The sequence below is a fragment of the Vombatus ursinus genome, unplaced genomic scaffold, assembly GCF_900497805.2.
Source record: "Vombatus ursinus unplaced genomic scaffold, bare-nosed wombat genome assembly UNPS02014773.1, whole genome shotgun sequence".
Taxonomy (NCBI): domain Eukaryota; kingdom Metazoa; phylum Chordata; class Mammalia; order Diprotodontia; family Vombatidae; genus Vombatus; species Vombatus ursinus.
In genome coordinates, this window is record NW_020954551.1 from 37,289,850 (window position 1) to 37,305,791 (window position 15,942).

General features: G+C 42.2%; 2 protein-coding genes and 1 non-coding gene across 3 annotated transcripts in view; 1 reads left to right on the top strand and 2 right to left on the bottom strand.

Moving 5' to 3' along the window:
* Positions 1–10,226, top strand: part of CAND2 (cullin associated and neddylation dissociated 2 (putative)) — a 52,550-nt gene extending 42,324 nt beyond the window's left edge. The window contains exons 12-15 of the mRNA XM_027863861.1: positions 82–251; positions 4,538–4,702; positions 6,365–6,472; positions 8,402–10,226. Coding sequence (XP_027719662.1) covers positions 82–251; positions 4,538–4,702; positions 6,365–6,472; positions 8,402–8,629 — 671 coding nt within the window. The 3' untranslated portion in view covers positions 8,630–10,226. The remainder of the gene's footprint in view (positions 1–81; positions 252–4,537; positions 4,703–6,364; positions 6,473–8,401) is intronic.
* A 92-nt stretch (positions 10,227–10,318) lies between these two features.
* Positions 10,319–15,287, bottom strand: RPL32 (ribosomal protein L32). The gene is made up of 4 exons (XM_027863862.1): positions 15,189–15,287; positions 14,607–14,707; positions 11,372–11,553; positions 10,319–10,501 (listed from the first exon to the last, which is right to left on the bottom strand). Exons 2-4 carry the CDS (start codon positions 14,700–14,702, stop codon positions 10,372–10,374), a joined length of 408 nt encoding a protein of 135 aa, XP_027719663.1. The 5' UTR covers positions 14,703–14,707; positions 15,189–15,287; the 3' UTR covers positions 10,319–10,371.
* LOC114044574 lies at positions 14,779–14,918 on the bottom strand. Its single transcript, XR_003569265.1, has one exon. It is a non-coding gene; the product is annotated as a small nucleolar RNA SNORA7 (small nucleolar RNA).
* Positions 15,288–15,942: the final 655 nt, after the last annotated feature.

Sequence of the window (15,942 nt, forward strand, 5' to 3'; positions counted from 1 at the left end):
TGTGTGTGTGTGTGTGTGTGTGTGTGTGTGTGTGTGTGTGTGTGTGTTTTCATTTTCTTCTTCTTAACCTCCCCCCCCCAGGAGATTTCCTAAAGACCCTTCAGGACTCAGACCTAAATGTCCGAAGGGTGGCTCTGGCCTTATTCAACTCTGCTGCTCACAACAAGCCCTCCCTCATCCGAGACTTTCTGGACAACACGCTTCCCCATTTGTACACGGAGACCAAGGTCCGAAAGGAGCTCATCCGAGAGGTAAGGGAGCAACGGGGTGGCAGGGTTGGGCCTGGAGATGGGCGGCATGGTGAGGACGAGGACATGGAGGAAGGTGCAGGTCATCCTGCGTCCTTACCGGCTGAGCGAGTAAGAATAATTGTAAGGTTAATTTACTGCCAAATACAACTCCCATTTCTAACAGCTTCTCCCTGGGGGATGGCAAGATGGCATATTGAACACTGAATTGGGAATTGGGAAGATCTGGGTTCAGATCCAGCCACAGACACTTAATAGCTGTGTGACCTTAGGGCGAGTCGTTTAACCTCTTAAGCCTTAGCTTCTTCATCTATGAAATGGGGATAATAATAGCACCTACCTCCCAAGCATTGTTGTGAGGATTAAATGAGATAGTATTTGTGAAGCACCATGTAAATGCTGCTTACCTCTGTGGTAGATGTGCCCTGGTCCAACCACAGCGAGAGTACTCTCTTCACTTATGTATGCCAAATTTTAAGAGGGACATTGACAAGCTCCAGGAGAGAGAGAGAAGAATGGGGGGAATATAAGACGCAGTGCTATTAGTCAAGCATTTGGTGAAGAAACCAGGTGTATTTATAGAGAAAGCTGGGAGTCAGTGGGTAAACATTTATTAAATGCCAGCTATGTGCCAGGTGCTGTGTTAAGGACTGGAGATACAAAGAAAAGGAGAAAGATGAGAGTGGATCTTAAGTATTTAAGGGGCTCTCAAGTTTCAATGGGATCAGGCTTGTTTTGCTGGGACCTTGAGATGTGGAAGAGATGTGGAAAAGATAATTTCAGTTCAAATATGAGGAAAAGCTTTCTGACAACAGCCACCCCCAAATAAAATTGGATGCCTTGAAAGGTAGTGAGTTCAAGGGATGGCGCCAAGATGGTGGAGTCAAGGCTTCAACCCAGTTGAGTTCTCCCAACATTCCTCTCCAAACAACTTTAAAATAATGCCTCAAATCAAATTCTGGAGCAGAAGAGCCAACAAAAGGTCACGGTGAGACATTTTTCCCAGCTTAAGATGACTTAGAAGTTTGGAAGGTGTGGTCTATGATATTGGTAAATGCAGGGGTAGTGACAGTGGTGGGCCTTGGAAGCAGCAGCAGCTTTGGGAGCTCCAGGGCAGAGAAGGGCACTGCAGGACAGCAGAGGCCCATCCTGGGTAAAAACCAGAGAGAACAGTGACCACACCTCTCCCCTGTGTCACACCGCCTTGGGAGCAATGAAAACTTGCAGACCCCCAGAACTGTCTGTGAAAGCAGCAGTTCAAAAAAGCCTGGAGCTTGGGACAGTGCCTCCCCATCGCCAGGTGAACAGAGCCCAGCTTTAACATAAAGTTAAAAATCAAGAAATGGGCTGGAAAAATGAGTAAACAACAACAACAACAACAAAAGAACCTGACCGTAAAAAAGCTACTGTGGTGACAGGGAAGATCAAGACACAAACTCTTAAGACAATGATGTGGAAAGAGCTACAAGCAAAACCTCAAAGGGCGAAAAATGTAAATTGGACACAAGCTCAATAAGAATTCCTGGGAGAGCTAGAAGAAGAGTCCCCAAAAAAACTTATTTTAAACATCAGAGTGGTAGAAGAAAAATTGGGAAAAGAAATGAGAGTGATGCAAGAAAATTATGAAAAGAGAATTAACAGCTTGGTGAGAGTCATAAAATACTGAAGAATATAACACCTTAAAAAAATACAATTGGCCTAATAATAAGAGACACAAAAATTCATGGATGAAAATAACAATTTAAAAAGCAGAATTGGCCAAGTGGGAAAAAGTTATAAAAGCTCACTGAAGAAATAATCCTTCAATAATTAGAATTGGGCAGAGGGAAGGTAATGACTCCATGAGACATCAAGAAACAATAAAACAAAGTCAAAAGAATGAAAAAATAGAAGAACATGTGAAATAACTAAAAAAACAACTGACCTTGAAAATAGATTGAGGAGAGATAATTTATAAATCCTTGGACTAACTGACATCTATGATCAAAAAAAGGAGCATGGATGTCATATTTCAAGAAAGAATAGGGGCAGTGAATAGAACTCCTGCCTTAGAGTTATGAGGACCTAAGTTCAAATCCGACCTCAAGCACTTGACACTTACTAGCTGTGTGAACCTGGGCAAGTCACTTAACCCTAATTGCCTCACCAAAAAAATAAATAAATAAATAAATATATATATATACGTATATATATATATATATAACAAGAAAGAATAAAAGAAAACTTTTCTGCTATCCTAGAATGAGAGGGTAAAATAGAAATTGAAAGAATCCACTAATCACCTCCTAAAAGAGATCCCAAAGTGAAAACTCCCAGCAATATTATAGCGAAATTCCAGAACTCTCAGGTTAAGAAGAAAATTTGCAAGTAGCCAGAAAGAAACCATTCAAATATTATGGAGCCACAGTCAGGATCATATAAAATGTAGCAACTTCCACATTACAGGAGGGGATGGCTTGAAATATGATATTCCAGAAGGCAAAGGAGCTAGGATTACAACCAAGAACCACCTATCCAGCACAACTGAGTATAATCCTGCAGGGGGGAAAATGGATATTTAATGAAATTGTGGACTTTCAAGCTTTCCTGGTTGGAAAAAAAAAAAAAAACAGAATTGAAGAGAAAACTTGACATTCAAACACAAGATTCACGAGAAGCATAAAAAGGTAAACGTGAAAGAGAAATCATGAGACTTCATAAAGTTAAACTGTTCGCATTGCTGTATGGGGAGATGAGTCATGTAACTCCCAAGAACTTTATCATTATTGGGGCAGTTAGACAGCATCTACATAGAGGGCACATGTCTGAGTCAGTTATATCGAGATAATTTCCCCCTTTCCCCCCCCAAAAAAAAGAAGGGGTGAAGAAGAGGGATGCACTGGGATATGGGGAAAGGGAGAGGAAGAATGAGGAAAATTATCTCACATAAAAGCCATGCAAGGAATGGCTTTTACAATGGAAGGGAAAATGGATGGGAGTAGCAGGCAGCATTTATAACTTACACTCACTGGAATTGGTTCAAAGAGGGAAGAAAACACATGTATACACACTCACACACTATTGATTAGATAAATCCAAATTAAAACAACTTTGTAGTACCACCTCACTCCTATCAGATTGGCTGACATGACAGAAAAGGAAAATGATAAGTAATGAAGGGATGGGGGGAAACTGGGACACTAATGCATTGCTGTTAGAGTTGAGAACTGATCTGGTCATTCTGGAGAACAGTTTGGAACTTTGCCCAAAGGGCTGCAAAACCATGCAAACTCTTTGACCAAAAATACCGCTACTAGGTCTGTATCCCAAAGATAAAAATGGGGAAAAGACCCACATATACAAAAATATTTATAGCAGCTCTTTTTGTGGTGGCAAAGAATTAGAAATTGAGAGGACACCCATCAATTGGAGAATGGCTGAACAAGTTATAGTATATGATTGCGATGGAATACTGTTTGTGCTATAAGAAATGACAAGCAGAATACTTTCAGAAAAACCTGGGAAGATATATGAATTGATGCAGAATGAAATGAGCAGAACCAGGAGATCACTGTATACAGTAACAGCAATATTGTAATGATCAATTGTGACTGACCCAGTTATTCTGAAAAATACAATGATCCAAGACAATTCCAAAGGACTCACATGACGAAAAATGCTCTCTACCTCTAGAGAACTGATGAACTGAGTGCAAATTTAAGTATAATTTTTTCACTGTTTTTTCTTGTCTTTTTTTCACAACATGAATAATATGGAAACGTTTTGCATGACCTCACATGTATAACTGATATATTTGCCTGCCTTCTCAGTGAGTGGGGGAGGGGTTGAGGGAGGAAAGAATTTGGAACTCAATCTTTTTAAAATGAATGTTAGATGGAAATATGTTTTGCATACTGCATATATATAACATATCAAATTGCTTGCCTTCTCAATGGAGGGAGGGAAGGAGGGAAAATAATTTGGAACTCAAAATTTTAAAATGAATGTTAAAAGTAAATTAGTAAAGAAAAAGAAAGAAAAAAAAAGGTAGTGAGTTCCCCATCCCTGGAGGTCTTCAGTGGCCCTTTTGTGGATGGAGGTGTTAGAGAGTGGAATCCTGCTCTTGTATACTGTACTAGATGTGCCAGGTAAAGGTCCTTTTTAACCTCTGACATTCTGCGGTCTGAGTTTAGGACGGTGGTAGAGCTTTCTGGGCCAGCACTGCCCCCCAGTGGTCACTGTGGCCACCAAGGGAGCCACTCCTGCAACATCTGCCTTCCCCTCTAATTCTGTGTTGGCTTCTCCCACAGGTAGAGATGGGGCCATTCAAGCACACTGTGGATGATGGGCTGGATGTCAGGAAAGCTGCCTTTGAATGCATGTACACCCTCTTGGAGAGCTGCTTGGACCGACTGGACATCTATGAATATTTAAACCATGTGGAGGATGGCCTCAAGGATCACTATGACATCCGGGTAAGGCTGGTATCCCAGACCCTCCTTCCATGAGTTCACTTGCCTTTTGTTTTTAGTCACTGATACCATTATTTCTCAACCAAAACTACCGGTCCCGTTCCAACTTTGACATTCTGTTCCAAGGTTCCTTCTAGCTCTGATATTCTCTGTTCTAACATCTTTCCCAATCTCAGTCTATTTTTTAAAAAAATTCAATTGATAGCTTGTTTTCCTATCAACTTCATTTCCACAGTTATTCTCCCCCTTCCTGTACCCATTGAGCCATCCCTCATGACAAAGAATAAACAAAGAAAAAAAGGATGGGGGGAGAGGAGTTCAGAAAAATGTAACCAAACCTCAGCTGATTCAGATAGAGTATATCTGAATAATAATCAGTATATTGTTCTATTCCCATAATCCCTTCACCCTACACAAAGGGAGCAAAGTGAATGTTCATTAAGAGACTATTTCTAAAGAAACATATACACTTATATGCATGTATGTTACATAAACATGCACACATACACATATAATATAGTGTGTGTACATATGTATTCATGCTGAGTGAAATGATCTCCACAGTCCCCTTCAGCTCTAAAATCCAGCATTCTTATCCAGGCTTCGTGTTCTCATCCCCATGTGGTTGCTAATACCGTGTATGAGAATCACAGAGCTGGGAGGGGACTGGTCAGCTTAGAAAGGATGGAAGTACACCATCTAGAGCTTCCCCAACAAATGTCCATCCAGCTCCTGCTTGAGAACCTCCGGTGACAGGAAGCTAACCCATAGACAGAGATTCTTCACTTTGAAAACCTATCTTATCTTTACCTTTTTTTTTTTTTTGAGGCAGTTGGGGTTAAGTGACTTGATCAGGGTCACCCAGCTAGTGTCTGAGGCGAGATTCGAACTCAGGTCCTCCTGACTCTAGGGCCACAGCTGTATCCACAGTGCCACCAGCTGCCCCTTTACCTATCTTTCTTCAGCCTTTTTTTTTTCGGCTGGAGTGGTTGACCACGTCCTCACCAGCTCATTTTACAAATGAGGCAAGCAGGGTTAAGTGACTTGCACAGGGTCACCTGGCCAGTTAGAATCTGAGGCTGGATTTGAACTCAGAGGAAGAGCCAATCTCAAAGAAAACAAAACAACAACAAAAAAACATTTCTTGGGGCAATTGTTTTCTTATTTCTCTAGTGGGAGAAATTTTTCTTTTAAAATTAGAAGCAGCTAGGTCAGAGGTAAGGAACCTGTGGCCTCGAGGCCACACGTGACCTTCTAGGTCCTTGAGCTCAGCCTTTTGACCGAGTCCAAGTTTTACAAAACAAATCCTTTTATTAAGGAGATTTGTTCTGTGAAGTTTGGATTCCCCACCCCTGAGTGGTTCAGTGGGTAGCCTGCTAGGCCTGTAATCAAGAAGACCTGATTTCAAATCCAGTCTCCAACACTGCAGATGTGTGGAGATGGGTCTTCTTAAGCAGAATCCTTCCTCCTGCTCTTTAGGCCCCACACTGCCCCTTCCTTCCCCTAGAGTCCACAGATTCAGGATTGTCTATAGCTTTTACCAACTGAGCTGTGGGGGAAGGAAGAGAAGAAAGTGGCTTTTTTTGGGAAGCAGATTGGTACTAGGGGAAGTCAAGAATTCCGTTTGTCCTTTCACAATGAATCTCTTTCTCCCCTGCTTGGCAGATGCTGACTTTCATCATGCTGGCCCGGCTGTCCACTCTGTGTCCCAACACCGTCCTGCAGAGGCTGGATCGCCTGGTGGAACCACTGCGAGCCACCTGTACCTCCAAGGTAAGTTCCTCTCTCCCTGAAGGGACCAGTTTGGCCCTAGGCCTCAGAGGATGGAACCAGGAACACAAGCTAGTGTGTGAGCTAATGGCGCAGTTAGGGGGCATCCCATGGGAGAGGTGTGGTTTGGGCCTGGTGTCTGAAGAGGACTAGGATGAGGGGAAGGCTTTAGACATTCAAGATTGTTGAGGGTATGGAGGCTAGAATGTTCAGAGTGCCAGACCAGCTTCTACAGTGGGATAGGGCTAGGGAGTGGCTTGCCATTTCATTGGCTCAGGGAGCTCTCCAGATGAAGGAACTCCTCCTTCCAACATACTTCTCTGCCCCTTTTAGTCTTAGAGAGCTAGCTAGAGCACTGTAGAAGTCCAGGGTCTTCCTGGCTTTAAGATCAGCGTTCTACCTGCTATGCCACAATGCTTCTGAAGTGAGCAGCTACCAGATTGTGGAGGGCCGTAGAGGAGGAATGATGGACAGCCTCCAAGTTTTGTTAGCCATTGTATGAGATAGAATTTGCTTCTTATTTGTCTTAAATTTCAAGCTTAATAGAGAGAGCTGTTATTCTGGGATTTTGTGAATCTGTGCGGCTTAGTAGGTAGTTTGTTGGACTTGGTGTCAAGACCTGGGTTCAAACCCTGCCTTAAGATAACCTGTTGCATAAGCTGTACCTACTATGTAATTATCTGATCACTTAACATGTTAGGGCCTGTTTGTTTTTTTTTCCCCACAAGAACAGTACCCTACCTCACAGGGATGTTATGAGCCCTGGGGGAAGAGAAAGGAATAAGCATTTATACAGTACCTACTATGTGTCAGGCAATGCACATAAGTTTTTCACACATACTATTTCAAGGGGCAGCTGGGTGGTGCAGTAGATAAAGCACCAGCCCTGGAGTCAGGAGGACCCGAGTTCAAATCCGGCCTCAAGACACATAACAATCACTAGCTGTGGGACTCTGGGCAAGTCACTTAACCCCAACTGCCTTCACCAAAAAAATAAAAACAAAAACTATCTCATTTGATCCTCACCACCCCAAGAGGCAGGTGCTGTTACAGTTGAGAAACCCAAGGCAGAGAAGAGTAAAGTGACTTGCTCAGGCTCACACAGCTAGTGTCTGAGGCTGGATTCGACTGCTTTGCAAACCTTAAGGCACTTTACAAATGTCAGCTAATACCATCGACTTTATCCACTGTTGTTGATCATTTGATCTGACAAACACCAACCTCTCATTTCCTCTGCCTCTTGCCTTTTAGCAGACCAGTTATTACCCATTTTAATTCTCAGGCTGGCATGTCCTCTACAGGCTTCCTAGAAACTAATAGAAAAGTTTCATTAACACCTACTGGCTTCACATCAGTTATATTCCACTACCCCCCTTCCAGATGGAGTTCTCCCTTGTGATGCAGAAAAGCCACCACAATCTCTTACACAGAGACCAGTATCTGATTAACACAATGTTACTTACTGATTGGGTAGTCCTCATGTGTCATCTATTCACTGCAGGTTTTTTCAATGTTTTTGGTAATTTTTAAAAAAGTTACCATTGGGTTTATTGTTCTTGATTTTGCCTTGGTTCATACAGATCATTCCCCATTTCTTTAAATTCCCTACTCATCTCCTAACTGCAAAATATTGAAATATTTATATTAGTAATATTATATATATATATATATTAGCTATACCCCAATTGATGAGCAACCCACTTTTGTTTCTAGCTTTTTATAAACAATTGGGAAGGTCCGTGTCCCCATGGCCATGGAAAACTCAGAACCTCAGAAGAAGATATCCATTCCTTTCATTTTACAGGAGGAAACCAAGGCCCAGATGGAAAAATGAAGCTACAAAGCTAGTCAGCAGCTGACTAGTTCCAACAATGAGAAATCAGTTCATTGATGATCCCTTGAGTGATGCCATTTCTTGTTTCCCCCTTTTAGGTAAAAGCTGGTTCAGTCAAACAAGAATTTGAAAAGCAAGATGAACTCAAGCGCTCAGCTATGAGAGCTGTGGCTGCCTTATTGACCATACCAGAGGTGGAAAAAAGCCCAGTGATGGCAGAATTCTCTTCCCAAATCAGATCCAACCCTGAAATGGCAGCTCTCTTTGAAAGCATTCAGAAGGACTCTGCTTCCTTATACGCTCCTGAGTCAATGGATCTAAGTTAACAGCCTCTGCTTTTCTGGTCAAATATAAAACCCTCTATTAGTGGAAGATTCCTAAAGAACAAGTTGAGGACCCCCCAATTCAGAGATGTCCCCTGCTAAGATCTGGGGCACGCCTGGTTGTCTTTTGTCTTGGCCTCCATTAGGGATCTCGGTGCCCAGAATGGTGCTATCCCAGTTCTCTCTCCAGTGATCCCAATCTGATGGCAGAGGCCAGAGCTGAAGGGTCGAGCAGCATGCCATGGAATAACTAAGCTCTTTCAGTTCAAGGACTTGTATGAGACTATTAAGCAGGGCCACTGGGGGGAAATACACTTCTGAAAAGTTTTTGTCTTTATATAAAAATGAGGGTTTTTAGAGTTTCTGTGTTGCACATTATCTGAAATGTCCCCATGTTCCACTTTTAGAGACTCAGTTGATCTCTAAGTGGAAGACACTGTGAAAAAAGCAAGATTAGTAACTTAAGGGAGTTTCCCTGAGGAGAGACAAGACTCCTACAATGAGCCCCTCCTTTCCCTTTATTGCTTGAAATTTTTTAGTTTAATTACTCAATTGGGCAAATATAGCATTCTTTAAAAAATTAAATATACCTCTGGTTGTTAGATCCTTGTCAATCATTTACTATCAAGTATGAATTGGTTTTAAAAACCTGTTCACCTAAGATAACCTATTCTAGATTCTGATAGTACCGATTACATGGATGGCTGATAATTGAGTACAAAAGAATTTTGATTAGGGAGACAAAAGGCAGGCAAATTTTGGAATCTGTCCATGAAATCACTCTCTTCCAACCCCAGGTAGGGAATAATTCACTTTAAAGGTGATTTCCTTACTTAAAGGGCTAGTCTCCCAATCCTAAATAAAACAAGTATTATTTTATAAGTGAGATTAGTTAGCAAATTTAAGGCAATAGTTAAGGATTTGGGGTTCTAAGGAGATATGGCAGAAATAGAGGGGGAAGTACAATCTCTGCACTCAAGATTCCCACTATTCGCATACAGTGGCTAGACTGGGGATGGAATCCTGCCTGATAATGGTGACAGGATCCTGGGAAGTGTTTCCCTATGTGAATCATCTTAAAGCACCCTATGTTGTCACAATTAGTGCTCCTAGTGCAGTTCTAGACTTCAATGTTTCTAAGAAGCTGTTTGCTGGAATGTTATTTATCATCTCAGTACAGGATCCTAGTTGATAAGCTTCAGTTTCTGTGACTAGCTTTCCACCTACAGGACTCTAGTCCAAGCCATACAAGGCTTGTCAGACAGTGAGTCTGGGATGCCTTTTTGAGGCCCACTCTGCTAGTTTAGTAATTTGGGGTGTTGGGTTTCTATTCTGCTCGACAAAGACAATAAACAAAAGGTAAGACATCTGCTTCCATTGTAGTTTCTCTCCAAACTCATCCATCAAAATGTACTAAGTCCCCAAAGTGAAGAAATGCATTGCCTAACTTTATCTTCATAAAGGGGATTGGAGATAAGTAATTTTGCAACAAAACCTAGGAGGAGAAAGGGGACCTCCTTCAGACTTCAGGCAGTAGAAACTGGAACCAAATTTTTCTTGATCATTTAAATAAAAAACAAGGGAAAGGAGAAACATTCTCAACTACCTGTAACAGCAGAAAGAGGGATAGAAATTCCAAAATTATCACTTTTCAAATTCCCTCTAAAAGCTGCACAGAAACCAACCCAGATAGATGGTAGTAATTGGAAGGTTTATTTAACACAAATAAAAATCTGCAAAGTATTTTACTCATTTTCTTCACTCCTCAGTCTAGCATTTGGATTGGTAATTTTGATGGCTAGCTGAGCTGCTCTCTCAACAATGACTTTCCGATTCTTGGAGGATACATTGTGAGCAATCTCGGCACAGTAAGATCTGTAAGAAGATCAAATAAGGAGATTTAAAAACAAGCCAGGTCACCAACACGTAAGCATAAAGGTAAGCATTTACGTAGCACCTACTATGGGCCCAGCCCAGTGCTAAGCATTTTTTTAAACAAAGATTACCTCATAATATGTCACTAGAGTACAGGAAAAGCCCAAAGAAACACTCAAATGGCTTTAGTTAATACTTGACGTAAAGTCGATATTTATCACAACCCATTCCATCTTAAAAGAGCTCAGGAAACCCCTTGTTCAAGATATTTAAAGCCCATCTTGCGTACCAGACATATCCTATCCTGTTCTAGTTGCCTTGTCTCAACATCCTACACATACCTCCAACAGTAAGCGACCCTGAAGCAACATGGTGTAATGGATACTGGCACATACAAAAGGATTAGTTTGGCACCATGAAAAAATTAACTAGAGGAGAGGGTACAAATAGCCAGGAGCAGCAGGCTGAGAACCACCAGCATCTCAAACCAGGGTGACTGTAAAAATGGTTGTACCACCAAATCAAAAAATATAGTCAGGTCCCCTTCATTCCTGGGAAATCAAAGACCCTACTCTACCACTAAATAGCTACAAAACCTTCATTAAGTCATCTTTACCCCATTTCAAACCACAAGGAAAGGGGATCAGTCAGATAAGACCCCAAGGTGGAGGTATAAATTTTTAAACACAATTTCATATGTAAAAGGGAAAGCTATCAAGGCTCATGGACTCTTAGTCACAGCACACAAACTAGTTTCTATAAGCAACTTGGCAAACGCTGATCTACAGGTTAGGAAATCTATGGAGAGCCAAGCACAACAGCCACAAATATCTCAAGAGTAGGAAGGTGCTGATGTTCCCATTAACTTACTTGTTGCACATCAGAAGCACTTCTAGCTCTTTGACATTGTGTACCAAAAACTTCCTGAATCCACTTGGTAACATGTGTTTTGTCTTCTTATTGCTTCCATAACCAATATTGGGCATCAAGATCTGGCCCTTGAATCGTCTTCGCACCCTGTTGTCAATGCCTCTTGGTTTACGCCAGTTTCTCTGTGATTAAAAAATAAATAAATAAAGCACAGGTAGTCAACGTGTGACCCAAAGACTCCAGTCACATGACCCAAAACTCGGCATCACAGAGGCTCCACAAAACTCCTTCTACCCACCAGAGACCAAGCTTCAACACCCTGGGGCTGATATAGCCTTATTCACCTGTCCAGCCTGCCCACTTTCCAATTCTATCTCTTGAAATGGTAGCATCAAAACCACACTATGAGAATAACGTGATAGCCCCAAATCTCCAGGCATAACCCCAGACCAAAATTTCATTCCTTTGCCTCCACTCCCATATGTATTGTTATCTCCCTATTAAAATACAAACCAGAAGCATGGAACATCTTTCTATTCATATTGAGTGCATGACACATGGTACTCATTGATTCATTCAACAAGCACCTTTTTTGAAAGGGCACACTGTTTTAAGTGCTTGAAGGAATAATTAACATACATTTTTAGACCAGGAAGTAACCTGGAAGTTAACTGGTCCAATCTCCCTATTTTACAGATGAGGAAACTGAGTAACAGAACATGAGAGCAGAACCAAGGTCCTCCAATCCCATGCTCCTGCACTATATTCTGCTAAGAAATGCCTCCCAGAGCCTACTTGCCAAGACAAACCCAAGAACTATAGGAACATAATTAAAAAACAGTTTTCACACAAAGTCAGATCTAAACAATTGGAAAAATATTAACTGCTCACAGGTGAGCTCATCTAACATAATAAAAATGACAATTCTACCTAAATGCATTTATTTATTCAGCCATACTAATCAAAACCACCAAAAAATTTTATAGAGCTAGAAAAAATAACAAAATTTATCTGAAAAACAAAAGGTCAAGAATATCAAGGGAATTAATAAAAAAAAAAATGTGAAGGAAGATGGCCTCACCATACCAGAGATCCTGTATTGGCTAAGAAATAGTGGTGGATACTGAATAGATTAGGTACACAATACACAGTAGTAAATGACCAAAGTAATAATCTACTGTTTGATCAACCCAAATACCTGAGCTTTTGGGACAAGAACTCGCTATCTGACAAAAAAATGCTGGAAAAACTAGAAAACAATGGGCAAAAACCAGGTAGAGACCAACATCTTACCAACATATACCAAGATATGGTCAAAATGGGTACATGATTTAGACATAAGTGGTGATGCCTTAAGCAAATTAGGGTTAGGGGATATTGGAATAGTTTACTTATTAGATCTATGGATAAGGGAAGAATTTAGGACCAAACAAGAGAGAGAGCATCACAAGATGCAAAATGGATAATTTTGATTATGTTAAAAGATTTTGCACAAATAAATCCAATGCAACAATGAGTAGAAGAAAAACAGAAAGGTGGGAATTTTTTTTGTTACAACATCTCTGATAAAGGTCTCATTTCTCAAATATATAGAGAACTAAGTTAAATTTATAAGAATACAAGTCATTCCCCAATTGATAAACAGCCAAAGGATATGAACAGGCAGTTTTCAGACAAAGAAACCAAAGCTATCTATAGTCACATGAAAACATGCTCTAAATCACTGCAGATCAGAAAAATGCAAATTAAAACAACTTCGAGGTACCACCTCACATCTAGTAGATTGGCTAATATGACAGAAAAGGAACATAATCAGTGTTGGAGGGGATCTGGGAAAACTGGGAGACTAATACATTGCTGGTTGAATTGTGAACTGATCCGACCATTCTGGAGAGTAATTTGGAACTATACCCAAATGGCTATGGAACTGCATAAACTCTGATCCAGCCAATACCACTACTAGATCTGTATCCCAAAAAGATTAAAAATAAAAGGGGGGGGGGGGAGAAGGGAAGAGAGGACAAACATTTACAGCAGCTCTTCTTGTGGTGGCCAAGAATAGGGAATTGGAAATCGGAAGGGATGCCCATCAACTGGAGAATGGCTAAACAAGCTGTTGTATGATTGTAAGGGAATATTGTTGTGCTATAAGAAATGACAGGCATGAATGATTTCTGAAAAAACACGGAAAAACTTACATAAAGGAAAGTGAAGTGAGCAGAACCAGAAGAACACCGTACACTAACAGCAATAATACTGTCCAATGAAGAACTGAATAACTTAGCTTTTCTCAGCAATATAATGATCCAAGACAATTCCAAAGGACTCATGATGAAAAATGCTATCTACTGCCAGAGAAAGAACTGATGGAGTCTGAATGCAGATCGATACATGCTATTTTATTTTTTATGGAGTTTTTTTGGAGGTAGAAGGGGTGGCTGTGTTTTCTTTTACAACATGACTAATAGTAAATATGTTTTACATGACTGCACATGTACAACCTATATCAAATTGCTGAGAGTTTCAGGGAGGGAGAAAATGTCAAACTCTAAATTTTTAAAAAGGAATGTTAAAAATGATTTTTTACATATAATTAGGAAAAAATAAAATATTCCAAAAGAACAATTTGACATAGGCTGTAAATCCAACCTAATAGTTTAAAAAAAAAAAACCTCTCTGAACTTAAGGAGATAGTCAAAAGTTCAATTTTCACATACATTTTTACACACATATATTTATTTCTCACACACAATTTTCAGGCAACATAGTGTGCTGAGTGAAGCAAGCACCAGATGAAAACTATCAATCATGAGACCGGGGATCCAATCCAAGCTCTACCACTCTGACCGTACAAAAGCTGCATCTCATATAAGGGATGGGAGAGGGGGTTAGGTAGCTAATATTTGCTACGGGCCTGCTACGTGGTGGGCCCTTTACCAATACCTCACATGAGTTTCACGACCCTAGGAGCTAGGTGTCATGATCATTCCCATTTGACAGCTGAGGAAACTGAGGCATGCGTTGGTTAAGTAACTTGCCCCATGTCAGGCAGGAGAGGCCTAGAGGACTCTTACAAAATTCCCCCACGCCGAGGGTGAATTTGCTATGCGCCAACACGCCATCTCTCACCGCTTTGCTCATCTCCAACACAGGAGGGGTATTTTGCAGCCCCGCGCTTGGCATCCAGCAGGCGCTTAATTAAGGCTCATCAGATCGAGCAGTAACGACGCCGTACCTTGATCTTGACATATCTGTCGGACTGGTGCCGGATGAACTTCTTAGTCCGCTTCTTGACGATTTTAGGCTTTACGAGAGGTCTGAGGGCAGGCATGGCGCCTGGAAAACAAAAGCTCAGCCGTGAGCACGGGGGGGCGGCAACAGGGGGGACCCCCGCCCAGGGCCCGGTCGTTTGTCGCAGATTATCTTCCGCTCGCCAGCCACGGGCCGCGCTAGGAGCGGAATGGGTTTCCTCTGCAGCCTCACTCTCCCTCCCGTAGCCGAAGCTGGAAGAGCACGGGGAGCTCTCCAGATGCGATCCGAGGAGGTCCACGGGCGCCAGGGCGGGGAGGAAAGCCGCGGGGCCCGAGGGGCCCGGGCACAGAAGGTAGGGGCGGGCGGGGGAGGGGGCGACCCCCCGGGCTCCATAAGGAGCGGGGCCCAGGCCTTCGGCGGCCACCGGGGCACGGAGGAGCTGGGCGCCTTCTTCCCCAGACGGCGCCAGGCTCGTCCCCTCCGGGACCCACCGGGTGCTGCATCCCGAGATAGGCGACCCTCGAGGCCGCCGGGTGGGCGAGGATGGCAATGGATTGTGACTTACCAGCGAAGAGACAGCTGCCCCTCCACGGGAAGCGCCGACAGAAAAAGAAAGAGAAGGAAAGACGTAGCGCAGGGGCTGATGGGACTTTACGTCCAAGTCCTATAAGGAGAAAGGAGACGGGCGCCACCACCGCGTCATTTAGAAGGGTCAAGAGGTGGAGAGAGAAAAATTCCGAAAGCTAGAGACTATATCATTCTTATCACTTACCAGAACGATGGTCAGGTTTCTTATGAAAGAGCACGGATTCTTGATTTAAAACTTTATGTTGTAATTTGTAAACTTCCAGGACCTGACAGGGAAGGACTTCCTTCCGCCAGGATCTGAAGTCTGTTTCCAGGAGCCGGACGAGTCTGAGGGCCACTTCCGCCAGTTCCTCCTCTCTCCAGTCGTCCTGCCCCTAGCGGCTAGGACGGACTCAAACTGGGAAGAGCTGAGTCACGCACGTGGATTTGTCTGAAGGGCTTTGCATGCTCTGGCTCCTTGCATTTTCCAACAGTCGATTTTAAACAGATATGTAGTATGTGCCCCTCTCTGTGTTCGTTGCAGAAGTGCAGTAGATTGCAATAACAGTTTGTGTATTCATTTAGCAAATGTTTATTAAATTCCCACTAGATTGCAATAAATGCAGGGATTGCAGTGATGATTCATGTATTCATTCAACAGGTAAGTTCCCACTGGCTGTAGAACACTGTGCTAGGCTCTGGGAGAGATGCTTTGGGGAGCATCTGTCTCCTTCTTTAGGCTTTGTTTTACA